The 26,686-nt window shown below is 45.3% G+C and overlaps 1 protein-coding gene across 2 annotated transcripts in view; it reads left to right on the top strand.

The window, feature by feature from the left end:
• GRIN2B (glutamate ionotropic receptor NMDA type subunit 2B) overlaps nt 1-26,686 on the top strand; it is a 206,877-nt gene that overhangs the window by 149,270 nt on the left and 30,921 nt on the right. For both annotated transcript variants that reach the window (XM_087767094.1, XM_087767095.1), the window contains exon 6: nt 26,178-26,386. In XM_087767094.1, the coding sequence (XP_087623220.1) occupies nt 26,178-26,386 (209 nt within the window). The remainder of the gene's footprint in view (nt 1-26,177; nt 26,387-26,686) is intronic.

Here is a 26,686-nt window from a genome sequence, read left to right as displayed (position 1 = left end):
TTCCTCATCAGCATCAAGCCATGTCCCCCACTGTTGCGTTATGACAGCAAGTTGCATAATCTGATGCTCCAGTGTGTGGAAAAGTATTTCCTAGGTCCCAAAAGCATGTACGTATGATCCTAAGTGAAAGACACTAATGAAAAAAGGAAACTCGTAGCTACTTTTTAAAGGCCTTGGATTCAAAAAGTAAGACTTTATTTCTTTCCTGGATTGTAAGAAATTTGACTCTCCAGATATCTTGTATTGTCTGCTGTAATTGTATCTAGTCCTCTACAAGCTTGTAGTTTAGAAAGCTCTGCCTTTTGGGAATCAGGATAAACCAAAATACTCTTATTTTGGCATGTGCTTGACCTAAAGTTTCTTCAAAAGCTCAAAATTATAATGAAAATCTCAAATAAAAAAGCACTTAGAATTTGACCTTACTAAGTATTTTTCAAGTTATATTATTGTAAAGAAACAACCTGCCTCTTTTTAATGAAAAGAGACACTTTTTAGTGCTAGGATAATTCTGTCGTTGGTCAAATTTTAGCTTCATGCTTGTTCAATGGCATAAATGACTTTTTACATCTGAGGAACTCTAGTTCACAAATAGAAAAGTTCTGAGTGATTTTGAGTGAATGTTCCTTGAGATTGCAGCTGTTCCTTGAGATGTCTTCTCATTTTCTCGCTTTGAATGCACATCAGCTGTGGATCTCCTGAGAGAGCTGCACCTAGACATGTGACTTTCTGGAGAGTTGTGCTTCGTCTCCAAAGCAACAATGAAGATTAAATGCTGGCTATGGCCAACATGCATGGTGAATTGCAGTGAATGCATGGGCTTGTTCTGCTCAAGAGACAGTCTTCTGTTGCAGATCCATGTGAAGATGTGTGTTAGTAGGTGGGAGTTTGAATGTTGGCAGCTGATTTGGGGTAAGAGCTCTCTTTTTCCCTAAATGGAAGTGTTGTGGTTTAACCCCAGCCAGCAACTAAGCACCACACGGCCGTTTGCTCACCCTCTGCCCTGGTGAGAAGGGGGAGAGAATCAGAAGTATAAAAGTAAGAAAACTCATGGGTTGAGATAAGAACAGTTTAATGATTGAAATATTATAATAATAATAATAATAATAATAATAATAATAATAATAATAATAATAATAATAATAATAATAATAATAATAATATTGTAATGAAAAAGAAAAAAGCAAAAAGAGAGAGAGAAACAAAACCCAGGAAAAACAAGTGATGCAACCTCTCACCACCCACCAACCAATGCCCAGCCAGGGACTGCTGCCCCCCGGCCAACTCCCCCCAGTTTATATACTGAGCATGACGTCATATTGTATGGAATATCCCTTTGGCCAGTTTGGGTCAGCTGTCCTGGCTATGCTCCCTCCCAGCTTGTTGTGCACCTCCTTGCTGGCAGAGCATGGGAAGCTGAAAACTCCTTGACTTAGTATAAGCACTGCTTAGCAACAACTAAAACATCAGTGGGTTATCACATTATTCTCATGCTAAATCCAAAACACAGCATTATGCCAGCTACTCGGAGGAAAATTAACTCTATCCCAGCCGAAACCAAGACAGGGAGTTGTCACAACAGAGCTTAGGATGTTTCATAGTCCATTGAACTGGGTAAATATGGCAGCTCTCAAGAAGGCTGTAAAGTCCATTGAGGTCCAGAGCAGTAGAGCAGTCGGGATGTCGTAACAGTGCTGCTGGGACACCAGTGTGTTCTTGCCTTGACCTGACTCCAATCCAAGATCTTATCTGCAGTCTAGGAGCTGTCCTCAGAGGGTGTGGGCTGCACCCTGAAGAAAAAAGGAGATGCTGTTTTCATCCCAGAAAGCAGGAAGGAAGGGGGTGATACTACAGGAATGATACTACAAGGCCTCAAGGAGGCCTTTTCTGTACCATGCATGATTTCCTTTGGCAAGGGGAAGGCTTTACTAGACTCTTCCCTTTTCTCTTTCTCTCCATCTTTATTTACTTACTTCTCTTTTTTTTTTTTTTTTTCTCTTTCTCTTCCCTTCTCACTGACTGGGTTTCTAAGAGCAGCCCAGCTGGGATTGAGGTAGAGCTGCAAACTGGCCTCTTGTGCACTCTCCTAAATGCCTTTTCAAGCAACCTCAATAATTGATGAATACCTGGGTCCTTGTCTGCACTGAAGAGTGCACATGGTATTTAGTACATGAAAATGCTATTTTGCCCATCAGAGCTCATCCCTGGAACAGCACCGTTTCCCCAGGGTACCAGTTAATTGTCTCTCAGTAGTTATAGAGGAACTTCCTTCCTCCGATGATCTCAGCTGCTTGACTTCTTCTAGCCTAGAGCTAGTGCCTGCTCCCAGCACATGGCTGTTAACTTCCACTTGGCACACCAGAGCACAGTTCAGACTCCTTCTTCCTACACTGGGTTACTTAGGTCATCTCCTGGGTTTCCATGTCCCGGATTATCATCCTGAAACACTGCACAACTTGTTGCCTGCCTGGGATTAACTGCTCTTCCTTGGCATGGAAGATGCACTGACACAGCTGCAGGTGCAGGAGGGAATGGGAAGTCAGGGTTGAAATGTCTCAGAGGAGCTGGAGAAGGAAGAGTGGGTGAGAACTGTCATGTCAGGGAAGGTGCAGGCCATCAGCTTAACATCAGTCCCTGCTGAGCACGTGGGTGGGATAGGGTAAGCAGGACTGAGTAGCTGGGGATGCTTCTGAGCAGGACACAGGCATATTGACAAAACTACATGTGGAGTGGGAGGAAGGACTAAAATAGTTGAGGTGCCACGGATGGGGTCTAAGGTGCGCTGGCTGAACTGCTTATTGCTGTCAAAGGCTGAAATCGCAGGACGTGCCACAGGCCAGGACTGTGGGACAGGAGGTCTGGTGCATATTAATACCAGTCTCTATTCTGCTGTCAGCCCGACAAGGGAGATGCGCAAGGGCAAGGGTGCGTGTTTCCCAAGACAAGGTAACCACCTCCTTTCTCCTGTTGCAGCAACACATTACATACCCAACCTGCCCCTTTTTTGAAAGGAAATTTACAGAAAGAGTGTTCTGTGAATGCACTACGTTGATCTGTACCTGTAAAGCTGACCCAAGTAGTATCTGCCAGAAACTGGAGAAACATGAATGCCTGTCTTTTAAAAAAAAGGGGGGGGGGGGGGGGGGCGGGGCGGGCAGAGGGGAAAGAAGCCTGGGAATTACAGATTTATGAAATCACTGTTGCTTAACCCAGATCCTCAGAAAAAATATGAAATGAATTATCAATCAAACTCCTTGTCAGCATCTGAACAATAAGAAGGAGACATGTAAAAGTCCACCAGAATTTTTTGAGAACAAGTCATGTCAGACCAATCTAATATCTTTCTGTGACAGGGTAACAGGCATTGTGGACAGAGGTGAAACTGAAGGTGTCATCTGCTTTGACTCCAGTAAGGTTTTTACCATCTCTGTCATCACACTTTGTTAGCAATATAGAGGAGCAAGGTCTCGAGGAGAGCTAATAACAAATGCATGCAAAATGAATAAGAATGTCAAAATGGTAGGGAGCATGGACTGGGGTTCTGTGAGGGTCTGTCCTGTGCTCAGTTCAGTTCAATGTTTTCTTTAACAGCCTTGGTGATGGATGGAGAATTTGCATATCAGATTTGAAGATGACAGCAAGCTGGGGGGACTGTGAATTTGTTGGAGAACAGGGTTAGAATTCATAATGATCTTGGCAAATTGGAGATACACTCTGAAAAAGTGGGATGTAATTCAATAGAGACAAGCACAAACTATTGTACATTGGCAGGAATAATGGACTACATAAATACAGTGCAGAGAAAAATCAACTAGATCACAGTTTTGCAGAAAAGGATTGGGGGGAGGATAAAAGAGGATCACAAGCTGAACATGATTGTGTGTTGTTAAGCAAGAGGAAAATGCTGTACTTGGATGTATAAATAGGAGTTTAGCCTGCAAGGCGCATGATGTAATCTCTGCTCTGCTGGGTGATGGTAAGGCTGAAAAACTCTGTGCAGTTCTGTGGATAGCACTTCAGGAAAGATCTGGACAAATTGGAACAAGTCCGGGGGAAGCAGTGAGAATAATCAGGGGTGTAGAAAATAAGACATACAAACAGTGATTTAATAAATTGGGATTGTTCAGTTGTAAATTGAGGGGACTGGGGAGAAAGCGGGGAGAGACTGGACAGCAGGCAATGAACTCTGAATCTCAGAGCTTCCCCGTTTGCAGCAATCCCTTTGACAGCGCTCTTACCAGGTCCCTGATGGAGGAAGCGTTTCTATGATGAGCTTTCTGTGGCTGGAAGTTCAGGTGGTTCCTGTCTGTTTGAACAGTTCCTTCGGACCATGATCAACACAATGGCACTGGAGGCTGTCACAGGAAGGAAGGGGGAACAGGGCAAGTGAGCAGGGCTCACAAGGAACCTCTCCCAGTTGGAACAAGCAGGTGCACGTAGGCCAAGGGGCCACTTGGGCCCAAGAGTTGTTAGAGCCACTCATAATGTGTGCTGCATGCCAGCCAAGGTCTTCAAAGTGAGGGTGAAAGGACGGCAGGTCATTTTTTGCACAGCACCTGTAACCCTGGAAGAGTGATAAAGGCCTCATATTATCTCTTCCATTTCTTTCTTTAAGCCAGGTTTTGCTCTTTATTGCTTTACTTGGTCTTATCATTGACCTTGCCTTTTTCTTTCATCTGCACCTTCTCTATGTATATATCTGTCTGCCTATGTCTGTCTGTCTATCTAGCTACCTATCTATCACCACTGTACATCCATGGTGATTTAGCTTGTCTGTCTGTGATACTGTCTCAGCTTCCACTCTTCTGGACTTCTTGTACGTGTCTTCTGTCCTCTTCCATCTGGGCTACTTTAATTCCCTTGGACTTCCAGATCTCGACTCTCTTATCTTCCACGTTAGTATTGTGGTGTCTTGTATTAGGTACCACAGGAACAACTTCCAGAGCTCAGTCTCTCAAAGTGTTTAAAGGAGATGTCACACACTATGAGTAGATAAACTGAACATGCATATGGAGAGAGTGGAAGATCTTGAGTGCAATGAGGAAGCCAAATACCTGTATTATAGCATAACAAATGGTTACTTATAACTTGCTGTCTGACTAGCTGTTGTAACCTGGGCTGGCAGCTCTTGCAGACAGCATGGCTGAAGAGAGTTTGAAGGCTGAATCTCATGGTGTTCAAAATGATGTCTAGATTTCACTAGATGCCAGAGTGCCAGATTCTGCCTTCTTAAAGGAACTGGGAAACAAATTTATCTTTCCATACCTGAAACCATATCCCATTCATTCCTAATTTTCAAATTCCAAAGGTATTTACCACATAATGCCTTGACATCCACATTTTTTTGTTGGGTATATTCATAGCCTGTTGTCATGTGCAGTACTTTTAAAATATATTATGAGTCTGAGGCCTGGTGAACTCTTTGACTAGCCCTGTCTCATAATACTTATATAAAACAGCCTTGAAATGTGGAGGCAATATTTGGGCATGGAAGGACAGGTGTTTGTTATTACTCTTCTGAGAAGATCTGAAGTCTGTAGTTGGCAATAAAGGGGGCAGGCAAGAAAGCTCCTAGGAAGGCAGAAAACAGAAACGCAGCATTTTTATGGATGAATGAGCTTTTATGCAGTTGCTTTTAAAAGGCGAAATTATATGGCCATTTGTACTGCCTCTTGATTGCTCAGTGCACCAGCTATTCTTTATGCCGCATGCCATTTGCTGTCTTGTATTTAACTTTGCAAGATATTCTGGGATGCAGTTTGCACGACGGCACCTGTATTAACACATCTGTACTGTTTTGTACTGTTAGATGGGGTAAGATTTCCTCCAGGGGTGCTCATTAACTTCCAGTATTTCTTGCCCTTATTATATGCCATCCTGGGTTAGCTGAGCTCTAGACTTGAGTATGACAGATGGCTATTCTTTTGCAGCCTTTTTTGGCCCTTTTTTTCCCACTGTCACACTATGGCCACAACATAAGCTTTGAACGGTCATTATCTAAATCATTACATAGAAAAGTCCTTTGGGAGCCAAATTCACCTCTGGCATAAGTGGCTGCAATTCCATTGACTTCAAAGTAGGTTCACTGCTTGACGTCAGCGGTAAATTTTTGCAATGTAGATATCAAAATGAACAGTACTAAGGCATAATGGAGTGGTTTCTGTCCAGAAAATGACCCATTCTTGGGCTTGATTTGGCTTGTTGACAGTGCTGCACTCCATCCTTGCATATTAAGAGCCCCCTTTTCTGTTTGCTTCTGTCCTGGGACTTTCTTTTCTCCTCCCTGTTTTCTTCCTTCCCAATTCCTTTATATCTGCTTGTCTGCAATCATACGCTCCCTTAAGCTGCACGTTCCCCACCCTCTGCTCTCTCTTTGCAGCCAGTTGTGCTGAGTTCTTGCAGCAGGCGTTGTTGAGACAAAGCTAAAATAGCTATCCCAGGATGACCATTGCCACTACATCTTTGGAGGTTGTGGAACGTGTTGTAGACCAAAGCCCACAAATGGTGTCTCACAGCTGTTGCAGTCCAGGACTCCCGTCTCTCCCTTATACCAGTGAGTGGAGACAGGGAGGACCTGTGGAAGCCAGGTTTACATTAATATTACAAACCTGAGGTATTTTCAGCAACCAACACACAACTCTTGGCTGTATTTAGTGCCTCACAGCCCTTCTGGAGGGGACAAGTTGTGCCAGCAGCCCCTGGGATGGGGGTGGGAACAGTAGAAATGCAGGTTGGCAAAGCCTGAACCGATTGACTCGTATTGGCAAAGAACTATTTTTGGGAGCCAATGATGAGAACACCCTGTACTGCTGCAAGTTCGGCGCTGCCTTGCAAGGTTATTATCTGGGAGTTTAATCAGAGTCTGTCAAATGCATGGAGTGAGCAGCTAGTGTCTTAAAGTGTGTGTTTTGTGCTGGGACAGGGGGAAGGAGTGACAGGGAGAGAGGCTTTTGAGGTATGAATGGAAGAAAATAGAAATCCATTTCTTGAGTTTCTGCCATTTTTTCATTTGCGATTAAATATATATAAATGACATATAAATCCAGGACAGGCTTTCCACATCTCTTGTGATGGTAAGGCAGAGGCAAACCTGTGACACTGCAGACTTCCTATTTTCCCTCAGCCTAGGGTGTCCCTGAGCTCTCTGTGAATGAGCTCTGTTCGCAGAGATCACTTTGCCCTCTGTAGAGATGCAGCCATACCTCCTTGGGATGAGATGCAGCAGCTGTTCGTCAGCGCAAAGCCATTCTAACCTGCAGTTTAGGAAACAGGTGAAAATGAAGGGGTAATTAGAGGGACAAACGCTGTAATGAATAGCACTCAGGTTGCAATATGGCTGTCATTCTCTGTCTTGCAAAAAAGCAGCCCTGGTTAGTTTGATTCATGAACTGTGCAGAACAAGCTTATGGTTATTTTGATTATTTGTATTACTGTAGTCTCTGAAAAGGCCTGCCATTAACCAGTGCCCCATTGTGCTGGGAGCTGCACAGAAAGACCAAGATGATGGCCATAGCCACTAAACACTTACTGTGTAAGTATCAGCTGAGAAAACGTGGTCACATAGACAGATGAGAGGGTCAGTGCACCGGGAACACAGGCAAGTTAAGAGCAGTAGTAAATATCCTTGCTGTGCGTAGTTTAGGGAGAGTCTGTAAAGACACGGTGTATTTTATCCACTGACGGCAGTGAACATTTTTGCATTTATCTGCTAGGGGAACACAAGGGGAAAATGGGTGAGTATTTGTAAATTTTGTGGACTATAAGCTTAGCATATCAGCAGCCTGACTGTCGAAATTATCTGCAGCTATCTGGGCAAAAGAGAGACTTAGGGCAGGATATGAAGCAACGCAATGATGTAACTCCATTGGTATTCATGGGACCTCCCTCAAGAAGAAGGCCAAAACTGAAGAAAGCTACATGAGTCTCTGGAATGCTACTGAAGAAAGTGGCACAGGTCAGTGTTCACATCTTGATACTGACTGAGGGATTAGAGGCATCAAGTGGCTTGGAAAGGAGGCACTTGATGCAGCTGAGAAGTGAGGCAAAGGAAGATGGAAAAGAAAAGGGAAAAATTATATCTAGACAAATGACCTCTGAAAGAGCCTTTTGAATGGATGTGCAGGGCGTGGAGAGCTGAGAGGCGTTTGTTGTGGCCAAAGTGAAAAGATGTTAGAGTAAGGGAGAGAGCAGGACCATGACAGTCTGTGAAGGTCAACAGACCTGGATCCTAATCCCGTGGCTTAGACCTGCATTGTTGATGACAAAGTGGAGTCAGGAACCTGACTGTGTTTCCCTCCAAAAAGCCAGTCTGTCCAGCAGCACGGTTCGCTTTCCGACACCCAGGAACTGGACGCCAGAGCTCTCCTTCACTCAGTCCCACTGCACTGCTTCCTGTATGTCATCGGACTCCTGTTTTTTGGAGATACCTTGTCCAGCTCTTATATGAGACCTGACTTTTTCTTAACCTATAAGATCATGGGCACCTAGGACAACAGCTTTACAATGTCACAGTTGCAGAAATGCAATAACCTCCTGCAAGAAGCAGAAAAAAGTTCTTAGATGCAGGTAATTTCATGCAGTGAGTGGAGCAGGTGAGCCTGTCAAAAATTGCTGTTTGTTCTCTATATTAGTGTCTGCTCTGATGGGAAAGTCTGCATTTTTAGGAGAGAGAGTTTTCTAAAGTGAGAAATGAGAGACCTAGAAACATACACATATTTACTGCAGTGCTGACAAGCAGTGGTAATCACAGACAGGGAGAAGGTGATGGGTGGAAAGGGCTTGATGCCACAGAGAAAGCAAACTGCAAGGAGCCTGACAATGCAGCAGCCACTTTGGGGAATCATCAGCTGTGATGGCTGTGTGGGGTGAAAATCCCAAGGGGTCCCAAGTGCGCAAATGCAGTTATGCTTTGACATCTGGATGACTATTTGTGGGAAGGGTGTTTTCATTTTCCAGTCTGCTTACAGAGAAGTGGGAATGGATGGAAGGAATGGGCCAGTCTCTCATGTTCAGTGGTACACACCACACTGACAGGGCACCTGCATCTACTGCACTGGTGGATACTGCTGGCTTTTCTCGCTCTTCAGATTTCTGAGAGATGGGGTGCTTCTCCCTGTAATACAAGAAGGCTGCCTAGGGGAGGAGATACATTTCTTTATGCTTATTGCACAGAGTTCAGGGGCAAACGGCCTCAAGCTGCGCCGGGGAAGTTTAGGTTGGATATTAGAAAAAACTTCTTCACTGAAAGGGTAGTCAGGCACTGGAGCAGGCTGCCCAGGGAAGTGGTTGAGTCTCCATCCCTGGAGGTATTTAAAAGACGGGTAGACGTGGTGCTTGAGGACATGGTTTAGTGGTGGACTTGGCAGTGATAGGTTAACGGCTGGACTCTATGATCTTAAGGGTCTTTTCCAACCTTAACGATTCTATGATTCTAAGAAACCATCCCCTCTCTCATTCCTGTTGAGCTCACTTGTTTGCATATGTGCAAAGGCTGGGGTTTTTGATGTCTGTATACAGAGTGGTTACATTATTTCCTCGTTATCAATAAGGAGCTTTTTCCCCAAAGTGTGTCCCTTCCCCAAAAGACACTGATGTGGAGCAGGGTAAAATGGTGATAAAAACACCCTGCTGAGGCAGAAGAAAACCTGCAAAAATTGCTGAAATGGAGGGAAGAAGTGGCTTTGGCTGGTTGCATTCACTTTGGACCCAAAGCTCTCATTGATGGCTTGCTTCCTACTGCAACTCAAATAGCAGCCAGCATCTTTGTACCTAGAGGAGAAAATAAAACTAGTGAACCTGAAAGGGGGCCTTCCTTGACCTTTTCAGTTCTCTTGGGAAGAGAAAAATCTGGGACGTACTCCTGAAGAAAAGATCTCCAAATCTCTCTGAAGAGTCACCCTCTGACAGCTGCATTCCAGTGCGCAAAAAATGTCCTATTCTGACCATATGAGTGGTCCTTCAAGTCTGCTGGTGCCCGCTGTGGGCTCTGTGTGTATGCCAGAGTGTGCTCCCACAGCTCTGCAAGAAACTGGCTCTTGACTGGAATTTTTACCTCCTCTGAACATGTTGGGAAGCATACAAATAGTGTGTGGTTTCCTGGGGTATGGCATATTTTGTATGGCTATTACCCCTCAAACTGCCATCTTACATAAGTGACATAAGTGGCCAATTTTATACCCTATTCCCTATAATACCACTTTCAAACCAGTGTTTCTCAAGTAGTCTAGAAAAGATCCAAGCTTTATTCTTTGATATATCATAGAGACTTGTGAAATCCATAGTGTTGTGGGCGTAGACACAAATAATTCTGCATGGGTATAGGATCCACAAGCTGGTGAGCCTGGAAGGAGCTGTTGGTACGGTAACAGCCTCTGCCGAGCCGCATAGCAGGGATGAGGGTAGGTGAGTGGCTGCAGGGTTTTGGAGGGTGGCCAACTGTCTGTCCTGGTACCCAGCTCAAGGGCCAAAGGAGCAACCAGGACTAGGGCTCAAGCCTGACCTCTCTCTGTGGCAGACCCAGCTGGTCCCCAGAAAGTAGCTTCCAACCTGCTTCTGGGCATTCAAGGCCTCTTCCTGGAGTGTGACAACAAGCTAGGAGAACAACGGAGCAGCTAATATAAAAAAGACTCAGCATTAGAAGCACAGTTATTTAGCTGTGTCTTTGGTGTCTCAGTTAAAGACTCTTTCCTCTACTAGCCTCCCAATAAGGCACATTCTTGGGTTTTGGATTTTTGCAGCTGTACTAACACAGACCTGTATTATATCGTCTGGTCTCAGGGTGAAAACCAGCCTGCTATGCTGGCTGGGTCAGGGAAGAGGAGGAGATGGTTGTGTTTCCAGTTCAAACTCATCATCGTTTATCTTCTCCCAACCCTCCAAGCCATGCCTCTGTTCTTTCCCCTCTGTGCCCTGAATACTGCAGCCAAGTCCCTCACATGCTTTTCTGCATCTTCTGTGGTTTAGTGGCTACTTAAATATTTATTTATGTAGAACTTGCCCCTGGGGAATGTCTTATGAATGCAGAGGAGGGCTATTGTGAGAGAAGGAGGGAATGAGCAGTCCCTAGAGGGCTTGACATTGTCTATTGCTGAGAGGCAGAAACTGCACGAAAAAGTCTTGTCCTGGGAAAAGATTAATGTACAAAAGAACACATGCACACATGTGCACACAAACACACACACACACGCATAAACACAAACAAAAAATTGGCAACTGAACACACAGAGAAAGAAAGCATTTGCACTAGTCAAGTGATTAGAGAGCCAGCTCCGTTCAGTCATGGAATTTGCTTTCTTTTGACCCATAGAACACCAGCATTTTCACGGACCTGCCATCCAGAAAATGCTGCAGAAAGATATATAAGAAGGCAGGAACGGTCTGAGATGCTGCGTGCAAGAACAGGCTACGATGAGTTGAAGGACAGTCTGTATGTCATTGGGAAGATGAGTTTCCTGAGGTTTGCAAACACACTTGAATTTGCCCATTGATTTAAGTGTTAACAATCTCTTTGTAGATACCACATAGGAAAATCTGGAATCTTTTTGCTGTTGTGATTGATATTGCTTGAACTTTAATCATATGCAAGAGGCAGCTCAGCTTGTTGAATTCATTAATTGCTAAGGCGTAACATATTCACTTAATTGGATTCTCTGCTAGATAGAGACATATTTATATGTATTTGTATATGTGCTTAGTGTATATATTTAGCTCCACAAAGACTGATATTAATGGAACGTTGAGGTTGCCTGGGGAAATAATCAGCAGACTGGAAGGGATAAATGTTCAGTCATAAGCACGATCTTTTCTGTCGCAAGAGGGTAAGGCCTGGCCTACTGGATATTCTTGGCACAACAGAAAAGCAGGGCTAAAGTTGGCAATGAGGCAAATTTGCACTTGTACGTGCCTCGGGATGGCTGTGGGGATGCTCTGCACCTGGCAGGCCACCCCACCACAGTGCCTGTCTTGTCACTGAAGACTGCTGATCAGCCAGTCCTTCTCCAAGGCTGTTTCTCCTGCCCAGGTCTTGGAGGCTCCCTCTGTTTTTTTGTGCAAGACAGCACCGCGTTGGTGAGCCACAGCTCTCAGACGCAGCTGGAGAGCATCCTTGGAGGAGGGCTCCAAGGAGAGCAGGACAGAAGAATCGATCCTGCCCTCTGAGGAGGTTGCAGTCTCCCTCCCACCCACATCTCACCTGTGTGTGATGAGACCTGCTGCCTAGGGTCTTGGGGTGGCAGAGAGGCTGCTTCAGAGCCACAAGGGAGAGCTGTGGCCCAGGGCATTAGCTGGTTGAACCTTATGTCGAGCATGGGAGGTGAGATGGACTTGCTTCCTGGAGGCGGGAAGGGGCAGGGCTGAGCATCGCTGTGCCAGTTTGAGTGTCGCTGTGCCAGCTTGAGCGTTGCTGTGCCAGCTTGAGCGTCGCTGTGCTCCCTCTTCCAGGAAAGGTATCCTCAGAGAGCCAGGAAAGACAGCTGCCTGGTTGCTTGTGCCACTTCAGCTTCCAGAGAAGCTGGAGAGGACCCAAGAATGTGCTCTCGAGCTTTAGTTAATCTCCTGATCCCAAACTAGTTCTTAGCGAGTACCATATAAAATCCTGCTGTTCCTTTTACAGCTGTCGATGCACATGCCTGACCTGCTGTACTGCTGCTCTGTCATTAATCAGCATGATTTCCACTGCTGCTGCTGGTGCGCACGGCCGCTCTGCGGTAACTGGCACCCTTCTACGACAAAGCTCGTTCCTCTGATGTGGGGTGTGAGGGTGTTGTAGGTGCAGCCCTGAGCTGCGTGATTTCCTCTCGGGTGGATAAGCTGGGGCATCTCCTTACTATACTGACTTTTGTCATTGCTCTCAGCTGTTATGTCCCTGTTCATCTCCCTTGCAGTGTGGGATGGATTATTAAGAGCCTTTTATAGAGGGGAAAACTGAGCTTCAGAAAGCTTCAGTGGTTTGCTTAAGGTCACAGAGTAAGCACAGGACAAGATTACAGCCAGCATTTGGGTCCCTTCACTCCTGGGTGTTTGGAGAGAAAGCATCTGCGCTCTGCACAGCTGCTGCAGCTGCTTAGGGCAAGTTTGCCCTGTGAAATCCGGGTATGCGTTGCCTGTGCTGGCATAGGCTTGCAATGGTAAATCCATGCCATGCAGAGCAGCACCACAGGGACACAGCAGCAGGGCGAGGTGCAAGGCAGCTGCGTGAGCCTGGCAAGCTGCCTCGGCTCTCAGCTTAGTCCTGCTGGGCTAACATGGCTAGACGGCCTCTGAACTGTAACTGGCTTGGTGTCCCTGTGCCATCTACGCCCACCTCTCTGCTTCTACACTAAGGTTACACAGACCAGACCAGCTTGGTCCTGTCCATACCTCGTGTGCAGACCAGCCCTCTTTCTCCCTTAGCCTGTTACAAGCATATTGCTGCAACGTGAGAAACCTGCCTGCAGCATTATCTAACTTATTAGGGCCTTCCTTTCCTCTCACCTTCTGGGCACCATGACCATGAGGGACCTGCCAGCTTCACCCTCTTCCACTTCTCTCCAATGCTTCCTTCCAATTTGGCTTCTACTTTCTTTGCCCCATTCAACCCCTTGGCAAGGTCAGTGCTGCTCCTTTTGTCATAAAATGGCATTGCATAATCTCTACTTCGGTGATTGGTTTGCTGTCCATTGCCGTTTCTTCATTCCTCTCTCCTCTGCCAGTGCTTGGTGATTCATGGATAGCTCTTTCTCCATCTTCACTGATACTTTCTTGGCCCGTTTATTGGTTTTGTAAGAGCTCGTGCACATTCAAGCTGTATAAGCAGCTACATACAGAAAATAAAAGAACAGTGATTTCATTTTTAGCTTGTGAAGTCAAGCTAGTCTTGTTTCCCGGGCCACCTTAATTCTGGTTCTTCACATTTCTTTGCAGTACAAGGATTGAGGCAGGGACCCTATGGAGAGAGTTGTATGCACTCATTAATTAAAACTTGAATCAAAATGTCCACACACAAGTGGGATGGAAGAAAGGCTGAAAAGGAAACTGTAAACCTGCTATTTCCTAATATTTCAACCTAAATAAAGTTCCTTTAGTGTAGTTTGCTTTATGGCTTTTTTTGTGTGTGTTTTGTTTTGTTTTTAAGGGGAAAACCTGAAATCTTTTCTGTAGAAATGTATTGTTCATTCTCATTCATGCTGAGCCTTCAGCACCGAGTCTGACTGCTCAACCTGGTGACTAACCTGTACTTGTTCCACAGACAGTCATGACAGCTCAAACTGGTTTGCCTTTCTTCTGCATCCGGAAGGGTGGAGTGCAAATGACCTTTTCACAGTGGGGTGCATTTAAAAGATAGAGGAAAACCTGGATGGTTTGTCCACGTTTTGTGGGCAGCCTGATCAGGCTTTTGCCTTTCCCTTGATCTGCCAAAGCTGAGGTATTCCTTGTACTGACTGCGGTACTGGTGGGGATGTCCCCACTGATTTACTGGGTTGATGGACTTAGCTCTTAAAACGTTTATGCTCAGATGCCATTTGGGCTGTCTGCCAGGATTTCCGCAAGAAAGTGACAGAAAAGAAATGATGATTATTTAGCAGTTTATAATGCAGTTAAGAGTGAATGAAATTTGATGGGCCAAAGTAAAAATCATGTCCTTAGCCTCAGGGTTTTTTTCCTGCTGACTTTCAAATGCCTGTTGCAAAACATGGAGATGTTGGCTTTTCTCAGTGAACCAGTCTGAAGACTCTTGTAATGGAAAGTGTCAGAGAACCTAATTACCGGCTTGCTACTAACTCTGTTTATAATAGAGGTAACTACACAGTACACACACATTTAAATACATATGAAGTCATCCAGCTAATTCCAGAGTACAAGAAGTCATTCCACGTGTGCACTTACATGTGCCACAAAAGACCTTTTGCAACCTGCTGAGAGCCTTAGCTTCATCTTATAACTCTAAGACTGCCTCTGTCATGCCTGTTCTACTTTTAGGCTGCAGAAAGGGAATGGCACAAGATCTGCTTTGTGTTGACATGTTTAGGCACAAAATAACAGACAAATCTTTGAAAAATAGGTGTGTCTGAGGTCCATTGGGGCTGAGAGAAGGGAGGATTTTATCTCCCTGAGGCCATGCTCCCAAGAAGGCAGTCCTTGGCTTAACTCTTCTTTGCTAGCTGGGGTTGGCAAATACAGAACTTCCTCTCTCCTTCCCAAATCGCTGATTTCAAGGTTACTTCTCTCTCTATCCATATTCAGGTCTGATTGTACTCCTTTTGCACAGAGATGACTTGCAGCCCAGATGGCCTCAGCTGGGCCCTTGGCAGTTCTACCTGGACTGAAAGCCCAGATCAGCTTAGGATAACTGCTGCTGGGGGTACCTCTGTGTGTGTCTGTGTCTGTGTGTGTGTGTCTGCACCTGTGTATGGGATGGGAAAGGAGCAAAATCTTTGGCAGAGCTGCTCCCTGCTGCTCACAGAGTGCTTGCTGGCTCCAGCCAGCCTGACAGTAATGCACACGTGTTCCATGAACCAGCTGTCCTGCTGGTGGGCTCCATCCAAGGGTCGGGTCTTCTCTGTAGGGTGTAGGTAGAGCTGGCAGGTCTTGTTTAATGCTCTGCCCAAACACGGCAGAGCGTCATGGTTTTCAAGCAAAGCCCAGTGCTTGGCTGTAGCAGTGGGTCAGGTGGGAGTCCTGCAGCTTGTGGGCTCTCTTTCTGGAGCCATTGTCCACCAGAGAGGCTGAAGCACGTGCTCCTAAAGCAGGAGTCTCCAGCTGAGGAGTGCAGCCCACACCAGCTCCTGGGAGTCCCCGGCTGGCCTGGCAGCCTCCTCTGTATCCTGTGTTGGTCTGCAGCAGCACAGACAGAAGTACCCCGGTAATGCTCACTTCTGGTGGAGAGGCACAGCACTGACACTGCTGTGCTCTGGGCCAGCACTTCATTTCAGGACAGAGGTAAGGCACTGTTGAGATGGGGACAAATCACCCAGCCCAGATCTAAGTCAGTGAGAGCTGAGATGGGGAGGAAGTCACACCATGAGTTACTCCTCCATCCCTGTGAGTTTCTCTGCTGCTTGCACTGGTCTCACTCCTGCAGCTGGTCCTGGCACAGGGGCAGCAGGACAGCAGACTGAAGACTGAAGGCATGATGGAGGCAGTGGTGAAGAGACAGATCTGTGCAGTGGGGACCACGTCCATGGGTGCACACCAGTGACAGGGGGCAAGACTGTGGGTGGGCAGGAGGTGGAGTGCTGATGAGCCAGGGCATGAAGGACCACAGTCCCTTTCTGCTCACACAGGTGAGGTGGGGGCTGTCTGCTGCCTCTGCTTCCCCCACCCCCTGTCCCCTGTATTTATTTGGGAGCGCCTGAGTGAATAAAAGAAAGAAGGAGGGAGGGAGAATCTGAGTCAGGGCATGAGGTTCTCTCCATGCCTTCTCCATAGAGACAAGCAAGGGAGACTGTGGATAAGAAAAGGTGCAAGGATGCCAGAGAGCAGCTCCCTTAAGCACAGACGGGGTAGAGGGAAAGCAGCAAGGGCATCCCTGGTTGCCCCTATCCCACAGCTTTGCGTTCCATGTGGCTCCTTTGCAAAGCCAAGTGAAGAGACGTGTCAGAGAACCAGGGTGCAGAGCAGAGCAGGTGTTTCTACTGAGTTTGGAGATCCAGTGACAACTTGGAGCAGTGGCTTGGTTGGCTACCCCTTGGGATGGCCCCAGTGCAGTGCACAAGGCCCCCCGCCATGTGCTAGGTTGGGGGGACATGCAGACATGCACCCTGAAGGTGTGGAGGTGGTGAGGCTGGCTGTGGCTATGCCAGTGTGAGTCTGGGGCCAGGATCCAGACAAGGGGTATGCACAGCATTTGCAATCACTGGGCAAGAGCTTTCAGTGGTGGGAGAAGAAAGAAACAGGGGCGTGCAGCTCTGTAACTGCCTTCCCTGAAATCTTGCTCCCAACATGTGCAGTAACTCCTCTGGTGGAGGCATGTTGCTCCCCTTTTCACCAGCGAGAGAAGAGCCGAGCATGCTGTGTCTCTCTGCGGAAGGGCGCGCATGCGGCTGTGCCTGCCTGTGCCTCTCTCGGCAGGTGTGCATCTCTGCACGGGGGCAATGCAGGGTTGCCGTGCGGAGGGCCTGGGCTCTGGCTGGTGTATTCAGGATGGGGAGGTGTTTCACCTGCTGTGACACCCCCTGGTGAAAGTTAAAGGATCTCTCTGATATTCTCAGAGATGCTTTGCAAAGTGGCGCCTTTGGTCTTGCTTGCACAGCTCAGAAAACAGTGAGTTTTAGGCAACCCACCCCCTCTCTCTTCATGTTGCCTCCTCTCCTACCCCTGCTGGGGCCTGCTTCAATGTTTAGCTTTTCTCAGCACAAGGAGACGTTTTTGACCTTCCTCTGGATCTGCATTTTTAAACATTCCTTCAGCGTCAGGTCCCAAGAGATGCTGGGAGAGATATTCGCTCTGTGTAAAGAGCAGGTGTCACTGCACAGGGTAACACATGTCGGGGTTTTGTACACCGCTGTATAGGGCCCACTTACCAGCTGAAGCTCTAAACCATCTCCCAGACTGTGGTGTGAATTGGCAAGCCCATCCCTCCTTCTGTGTAACATGTTTTAGGAGGAAAAAAAGTCTCAGTGAAAGAAATGAAAGCTCAGCAAAATGCAAACCCAAGCCCAGCACTCCACAGGGAAAGCCAAGGGGAAAAATCATTAGGTAGGGCATTACATGCCTTTATAGACTCAGTGGATGCAGACATACACCTGCACAACGTGGATGCACTCCTAGAGACTGTGAAATGCTTTCATAAAGCATTTAGATGCCTACACATGCACATAAAAATACATTTTTCTTTAAACCTTTGTGACTCCTGAACCCTCTGTGACACAAAACACGGAATCTTACCAGTATCCCTGCTACATTTTCCCCTGCCCCATTGTTCTGCAATGGAGAGCAGTAGAGATGCTCAAGGTGAAACCTCCTCTCACCTTAGATGAGCAAGGATAGAGGCAGTATAAGCTCCCCAGCTTTAGATTTTATTTCCCAGACCAGAATAGACTGGTGTTGCTGGAGTTTAGGACATTGTATTAAGCTCCCCTCTCCTCACACAGAATCATTTCAGAAGGGCATGATGGTTCTAAGGATGCAACATTATTGAAGTAGGAGTCTGAGTCAGTTGCTGTCGCTGCCTGTTAGCTGGAGGTGGGTTATGTTGCATGGTACAGTCGGTCTGCAGCATTTGTTAAGACATACATTTTTTTCTAATTCTTCTTCCAAAATCCTAACACCTGATTTGTCCCCCTGGAAGCTATGGCTTTGCTGAGTTACGTCCTCCAGCCTACTCAGATCACAGTCCACACTACCATGAACAGCTTCCTCTAGCCTCTCCCCTCATGTCTCCTAATTATGCCTGTGTTTGTTGCAGTCTGCATTTCCATAAATCATGGTTATGTGTACATCAGGTAGCACTGAGGACTTTGAACAAATATGTCCCCCTGGAAATCTTGCTGCTCCTGCATGAGCTAGCCTTGCCTGGAGGAACCACTTCCTGGGCTACCAAGTTAACACTACCGCCAAGAACAACACCATCTCCCAGAGGGAGCTATCAGGTGATCCTGGCTGGTTTTATGCCTGTAGCGCTCTCTTGGTACCTTCTGGTTTGGAGGAATGATTTACCAAGACAAACACTTTGGCATTCTCACAGCTCTGACCTTTCTGTGACACCAGTGGAGCTCCATAGTTCACTGACTTTGCAGAAGTCAGAAGCGCTCAAAGTATATCTCATTAACCTTCTCAGGCTAATCATGGCAGGGGACAGGACCTCAGCAACTGCAAAAAGCATATAAACGCACCAGGAAAGAAATGCTTCAGCAAAAATGGCAAGAGCTGTGTAAATGCCAGACCTCAGTGAGCTGAGGGACTGTGTTTCTGCAAAGAGCTTTTATTCCCAGAATGAGTCGTAAAGCAAGAGCAAGTGCTTCTCTATGTGTATATTCTAAGCTGAGCCTCTCTCTGGCATATGCTAGGTGCTGTATAAATATAGAGGGAAGAAAATTCCACCATGTCCTGCAGCCTACATGTTTAATTGGAAGGCTATTAGAAGCAATTCCTGTTTCTGCAGGTGCAGTGAAGGAAGCAGCCTTCCCCAGGTGGTTGTGGAAGGTGAACTTGAGGTTCAGGAAGGAGTGTTGTTTCTGTGTTAATTAATTTTGCATGTGGAGCATTCACAACCATTTCTTGTCTGCTTTGGCTGATGTGGCTAATTAATCACCTTAAGTGTCTGTAAACAGGAGATTTTTGCTCTCTGTGGCATCTCTTCTCCACCTGCTGTAGACCAGCCTATGTGAGGATACAGACCTGTGGCATCACGGGAATTATACATTTGGTAATGGCTGTGATTTCAACATTGTAAATGTGAGAGTCATGACTTAACCAGCTTGGGTGAAGGCTAAGAGGAGTGTTCTATTCTCAGGGCACTGGAGAACGTTTTGCTGCTGAATGAGGGAAGTATGAGCATAGGAGGTGGAGATATCAATAACAAGAGTCTTTGTGTTCATGTGGGTTAGTTGAGGGACAGAGATATAATGATTAAGACTGAGTTTTGACATCTGCAGACTGAAAAGTCAAGGAGAAAAGGTTTTCCACAGAGGAATTCCTCCTCTTGCTTTTGTTTACTTAAGGCCCCTAGACTGGAAACGCTCATCTGGTCCCATCCTTGCTGCTCTAAGCAGCAACATCATATAGCCCTATGCAAACCAGTTGTGCTTCTTCTTGACCTCATTTTAGTTGTTTTCATAGCTCCTTTTGGGCAGCTGTTCCAAAACTTCCCTCCTTTGATAGTTAAAATCCATCTTATTTTCAAGGCAAATTTCCTCACAACCAGTTGTTATTGTACCAACACTGGTTTTCTGCTTAAAAGACCCTTTTCTTCCTCCCTTGTGTATCTGTCCCCCCTTTATTTATACAGAACAGTCATATCCCCTCTTGGCTTTCATTTTTCTAGGTTAAACAAGCTTTTTAATCTCCTCCTTTAAGGCAGGCTCTCTGTTCCCCTAATCACTCAATCCAAGGTTATTGCTGATAACTAGCTTTTCTGTAAGGTTCCTCGCTGCTTTGCCCAAACCGAATGTAAAACAGCATGACCTATTGCCTGTTGAGTAATTTTGGGGTGAAGAAATGTGTCAACTATCAGATCCAGAAAAAAAAGACACCAGGGTGCTGCTGTTAAAATTTGCATTTGTTCTCCACCTTATCTCTGCGAAGCTGAAGTCTCCCATAATGACTTAGATCCTGATATAATTTCTCTTTAATAACAATAATGACATCTCTATCCAGACTGAAAGCCAAGACTGTGGAGCTACAGTAGATCTCCGTAGTTCAGTCCTGGTGGAATATCTTGCACCAGCCTTCCAGAAACTATCTCAATCACAAATGATTCCACTTTATTTATGCATGATTTATTTCTTCAGAGTCTACTGCAACATTAAGGTTACAACAGCATCCCCCAGGTTTACCTTTACTTTTATGTACCCTGAGGAGTGCATACTTCCATTGACCGTGTCCCAGTTATAATTGCTATTTCTATGGTATTTCTATTATTCCTACAGTAGCCCTTTTCAGGTCCTGCCCCCTTGTTCTGGTTTTCCTATGTCCTCATTCAGGATCTGTATGAATTGTACTGACAAGACTCTTGTTTCCCCCTGGACTCTCTCTACTTCCCAGAGGGGTTAGGTATGCTTTTCCATCAGCTATGTTACCAACAATGCTACTCTTTTCTGCCTGCTGCCCAAAATCCTACCTTTAACTTTTCTATATTTGATCTTCCCTTTTCCATGTATTAAAATCAGGTGTAAAAGTTACATAAGCTTTTTCCAGTTAACTATCTGACAGCAAAGATAAAAGGCAGGAAGTTTTCATATTTACACTGTTTGCAGATACATGCTGTATGTGTTCCCTCATCTAGCTCTAGGCACGTGTGTGTGTGTGTCTCCTCCCTTGCATACTATTTGTGAGCCTCATGACCTTTTCTGTATTTATCTACCCAGTGCACCGCAGAGGTGAAAACATACCATTATCTCTGTTTTACACAATGTGGAGTGGAGGCACAAGGGTGCAGATCAGGTTCCAGAGGTCCTTGGTGGAATAGGGAATTTCTGCCTTCTAATCCATGCTCTGTGTTGTTGCCTTAGTGCTTCCCCACTGGAATGAACAAGCCCCTTAGCTCCTGGGAAAAAAAAAAATGTAATAAGGGAGGACACATTGAACTTTTGGGGAAATGCAGAAAGCAGTTCAAGCCCTAAGTGAGTTTGGAATGGTCTTTCTTTTATTCTGTAAATGAAACCAAATCCCTTTTTTTTGGGGTTTGTATTTCTTCTATACCAGGAGTGGCAGTAAGTGAGAGAAGATTTTGAATGAAAAGACAGTGGTGCAAGGCACGGTGCAAATGGGAGCCTGAATGAAATAAAAACTATCAAAAGACGTTGCCCAGACATAGATCTCTTACAGCCTGTTGGAAAACAAGTGCCTGAAGGTTCAGGCTTTCCCCTGAACCTTCACCTCAAATGTGAATGCAATGCCTCTGAGCATCTTGCCTAAGAAATGTATCTAAACATTTCTGATTTTATCCAGAATTGTGTTCTGCTGCCTAGTCCTTGTAAGCCAAATTTCTAGGAGGTTTTGTTTTTCCACCTGTTGACATTAGTTAGAGGTATCTCCAGATGCTCTTGTGTTTTGAAGTCCTGCCTTCAGGAGGAGCTCAGTGATTGGATTCTGCCCTGGCTAGAACAGACAATTTTGGAAGTTCATGGTAGTAGCTTGTACTTGTCTGTACTAGCCATCTGTGTAAGGATTTTGTAAATGGTGAGACTGGTTACTGGTCATTTAAACAGGCGGTTGCTTTTGCCAATAAATTAAGATATCCACTGAATGAGACTACCAACTCCTCTGTGTTATAAATATCTTACTGACCTGGTATCACTGAAAAGAGCATTTAGGTTGAAAAAAGATTTAGGTTAGACATCAAGAAAAAAAATAATTAATGGGAAGGATAGTTAAGCACTAGAATAGACTGCCCACGGAGACAGTGGTCTCTCTGTCAGTGTAAGGACAGGTTAGACAAACATCTGCCACAAAAGGCTGTTACAAGCCTTGGCTTCCCTTGGGAGGAGAGAAAAGCCACTGTTAAGAATTAGTTTCAGGGAACTAGTATGATACACCTTTCATTAAAGATGCACATTAACATACTGCAGAACACTTTTATTCTGGCTGCATTATACCGCGGTTAAGGCAATTTGCCAGCCTGCTGGAAGGCTTTCAGAAGGCTTTCACTTATTTTCCCCTTGCACAGGCAATCTTACCTTTTGACTGCATAGGATAGCTTATATACTTAGGCAAACCAATAGCATATATGATTGACTTTTTGTTTTACAATAGCTCTCACTTTCTTTCTTTGCAAATGTATTGGACTTCTACTTCCAACAGATTGTTATCCAAAGTAGGATCTTATATTTAAGGTAAACATTAGCTGCTCCCCTCCCTCAACACCTCCAAATTCATCCCCAAACCAAAGTGACTTCCATTTCTTGGTAAGATCAGATGTGGTACAGACAGAGCAAGGGGAAGTTAAGGTGAAATTCCGGCTTTTAGCAGCCCTGCCCTGGCATACAGGATTGGAGAATATGATTAGAAAGGGGGCTTTAAAGATTGCTAGCATCCTTACTTTTGCTGATTCTGTGACCCACCTGGGCTCCTGGTGGGAGTTTGGATGACTAGACTCTGATTGGAGAACACCCAGTGGGTCTTGAAACTGCAGGGTGACAAATATGTAGGATGGCTGGGATGGTTTATTTTTCCTCTTTTTGCTGAGGCAAGCACTGAGCAAAACCTAAATAATAACAGTTCACAAGCTGTTAATACCAAATACCCTGAGATTTCAGAAGTGCCTTGCTCTGCTCTGCACAGCTTGGAGGTTATATTCTTTAAGGGTAGGCATCATTACCTGGACAAATCTGTGACATTTAATTCTGTTGTGGCTAACCTCCGTCCCTACAGTGAATTGCTCCTTCCCTCTCATGGCAGACTATCTAGCATATGATGCACATTTGTATTTTCTTTCTCTTGCATTGTATCCATCCTTTGCACATGTGGTGTTTCTTATTATCCATACTGTCTTTGCCCACATGTTGCTTAAGCCCGCTCTTCTTTAACTACATGCATACATATTTCACTCTTGCATGCATGAGCATGTAAAGAAGTCTGCCCCTGCTTAATTCACAAAGCTTTTCTGACTTTGCTTATTCATATCTGTACATGTCTGCAGGTATATGGCATGCCTAATTGTTCAGGTTAGCAGTGAAATGTAATATTTGCATGTGTTCTTGAGACACTCCATAGTTAGTTTGAAAATTTAGGTCAGAACATTCCTTTACATCCTGTTTTTCCTCCTTTTGGGACAATTTAGAATGATTGGGATAATAAGGAAAGAAATTATTGGGATAATAAATAAAAGAAATTATTGGGATAATAAGGAAAGGATGTGTACTACTGTATTTGCAGGTTAGGTGCTTCAGCATGCAGGAAGCTGTGGCAAGACTGTCATTGTTATCCTAATTTCATAAAGTTGTCCATGTAGTACAACACTGTGAAACGTGCCTGGCACACAGCCTCATGAACTCCCCCTTCTGTTCCAGAGAACTTATGGGTAATTACGAGTTGGGTTTGCCTATCTGATCTAATTTATCACTTAGGGGTTTATATCATGCCTATTACTGTGATATCTAAGTGCTGCTGAGATATTGCAAGATGTCTCTTTCATCAACCACTTATTTCTATGATAAGTTAATGTTACTGAGCTGAAGTCTGGGCTGTTCTGTGCAGCATCTTAATCACTGATCCCTACTGAGCCCCATGTGTGCGGTTATTCTGCTTGTCTGGTGGCTTCACTGAACTGGTTTTGGGGATTTGGGCTCAGTTACTTGAGGGCTAAAGTTGCACTGCAGAAATCTTTGGCTCAGATGATGATAAATTGACCTGCTTGGTCAGTAAGTGGGAAGTCCAGGGCTGAGCAGACGCTGGGTGAGCATGTGAGTATATGCTCTTTATTCCCTCAGAAATGCACTCTCCACATCCAAGCTTAGATATTAGCATGAGTACAGACCATCTGCTGCCCTAGACAACACTACCCGTCTTTTGTGGCAAAAGGGGCCACCAGTTCCTGGGGCCCCCAGTCTGCCACCTTTCATCTGCTGCTCAAAGTGTATTTAAAAATTAAAACAAGTCCCCTTTGCCCACTCAAGTAACCAAAAAAAAAAAAAAAAAAAGAGAGATAAAGAAGAAAAATAGCTGTGTACCCTGCTTCCTGATCTGAGCAGCATGACTCCAGCGGTAGAGGGAACATCAGGGGCAAGCTCTCCCTGGCATTTTTTGCCAACTGCTGGTCGTAAGGGCCCTTGGGAAGGTAAGATCAGCTGCCTGGCCATTTCACCCCCTTCTTACAAAACCCACTGCCTTTCCCTCACTGGGGTGCTCTGTTCATGCTGCAGGGATGTATGGGGAGGCTGCTGCCTCTGGGTGATTTCCTCTGCCTTTCTTCTCCCTCCACAAGCCCCCAGAGTGGATTTTTCTTTCATGGCCAGATGAAGCAGTTGTTTGTTTGTGTTCAAGGTGACAAGTGTTTTATGTGAATTCTAGCTGCTCTCAAATGCCAAACCCCAGCTGGGCTTTGAGTTTCACAGAATAACTGCTGACACCTAATGAGCCTCTAATAAGTGCTTCTCCCTCCCGTCCTGTCATTTAAATAAATAAATGACTGAAATTTGGGGGTGGTGGGAGGTGAAGCTTTTCTGTTTACCCACCAAGCAGGTACATCGCTAAAAGCAGTCGTGCAAGCTTCCCACACACCCACACTGCCTCTGCCATCAAGTCAATGTGTCTCAGCCCTGGCCTGGAGGGCTTTCTTTGAGGATTGTGCAGGAAAGTTCCTTCCAAAGCCCAGTTAGTTTCTTGCCCTCTCAGCTTCAGCTGCCAGCCAAGGTGCTAATTAGTGTCAACTGTAATGGGAGTATTGAGAACAAAGGCGAGACTTTGATAGTTGAAAGCGTAGTTGATGTTCAGGTTTTTTGCTTTTCCTGGAATTTTTGCAAGGAATGGTCTATCATGAGCCCTGGGTGTGCTACACATATTGTCTCTTCAGGGACTGGAGTGGCTTCAAAACAACTCTTATTTGTGGCAGTAGGTATAAGGCAACTGAGTCCCAACCCCCTTTTCTGACCTCTGAAGATATGATCTCTGTTTGCTTAAGAAATGGAAAATGAAAAGGTATAAAATTGCAATATGAAAAAATAGCAAGATTAAAAATCATAGATGCTCTTTGATTTTATTTTTCATGTGTTGGAAACACAAAGCAATTCCTTGTTTCTGGCTAAGGTATGTAACCAAGTCACTGTGAAAGAACAAGAGCAGGTATTTCAGCAAGCACTTAACAGGGGATAGTGAGGACTACTATTAGCAAGCATCTCTGTCTATGTTCTTCCTCTGTGAAGACACTCCTGAAAATGCAGAACACCTCCCTCTTCAGTTGCCTGTCTCTTGGAAGAACTCAGTCCTGACTAGGAATGGGCAACCTGTTTCCAGAAGAAGGAGTTATTTTGGGACAAAATCAAATTTGGTTAAAATGAATCTATTTATTTGATGAATTGCACTGAAAACAAATGAAGACAAAATTTTGAAAAAATAAAGAAGTTCTGTTTTGACTTTTTCAAGTGAAGAATTTAGATTTCTCTGTTTCAAAATGACATTTTATTTCAGCATTTGTATACACTTCTCTTTTTTAGCAGGAAAAACCCCCATTTTTATTGTGGCTAGTAGGCTGAAGTCAACATTTCAGGAGACAAACTCTGTTGCTGTTGTTTGGCTGAGAAAGTTGAAAGACATCTTGTCTGTTTGACCACGGTGATGGTATCCCCCTGGCCGTCCACTCACTGTCCCAGAGGGTGAGACCATCAGAGAGATGAGACAACCCAGATGTCTTTCTTGTTCTCCACTTGCCCCTGGTTTGAACCCACTTTCTGAGAGCCTTCTCCCCAGAAATGTTCTCATCTCACATGAGCTGTGAGCTTGGGTACTCTGGTATGGTTCTTCTGCCCAGGCCGGCAGGAGCTGTGGTTGATGTAGAGGGATGGGGCAGCTAGATAGAAGTCTATCTTCTGTGGTTTGTGTCTTCACAGGTGGGGAAATGGAAGGAAAAAAAGTTGCAGATGAAGTATTACGTGTGGCCCCGCTTTGAGCTGTATCCTGACTCTGAGGAACGTGAGGATGATCACCTGAGTATCGTGACCTTGGAAGAGGCACCGTTCGTCATTGTGGAGAATGTGGACCCCCTAAGTGGCACCTGCATGAGGAACACGGTCCCTTGCCAAAAACGCATAGTGACCGAGTATGCACCCCTGGGTTTTTCTCCTCCTATTGGGGTCTCCCTTCTCAGCAGAATGTAGAGAGTCTGTTGGGCCAATACTGTCATACCCTGATAATCCTTTTTAGAAAAGTCACCTCTGTTTGCCCAGCCTGGCCTATGTCCATTCATGACTGGCCCCACTGGGCAAATCATCGTAGTGTGTTCCTTCACCCTCCAGCACAGATAGCACAAGTGAAATTCTCCACATGTGGGAGGGGGAGTGCATACTGACAAAAGAAGGGAATTAAGGGAGTTTTCCCCAGTCTTTTAACCCATTATTGT

This window comes from Nipponia nippon, unplaced genomic scaffold (genome assembly GCF_047370975.1).
Source record: "Nipponia nippon isolate SJK-2023a ecotype South Korea unplaced genomic scaffold, ASM4737097v1 scaffold_3, whole genome shotgun sequence".
NCBI lineage: Eukaryota > Metazoa > Chordata > Aves > Pelecaniformes > Threskiornithidae > Nipponia > Nipponia nippon.
This window is presented reverse-complemented; position numbering and strand designations above follow the sequence as displayed.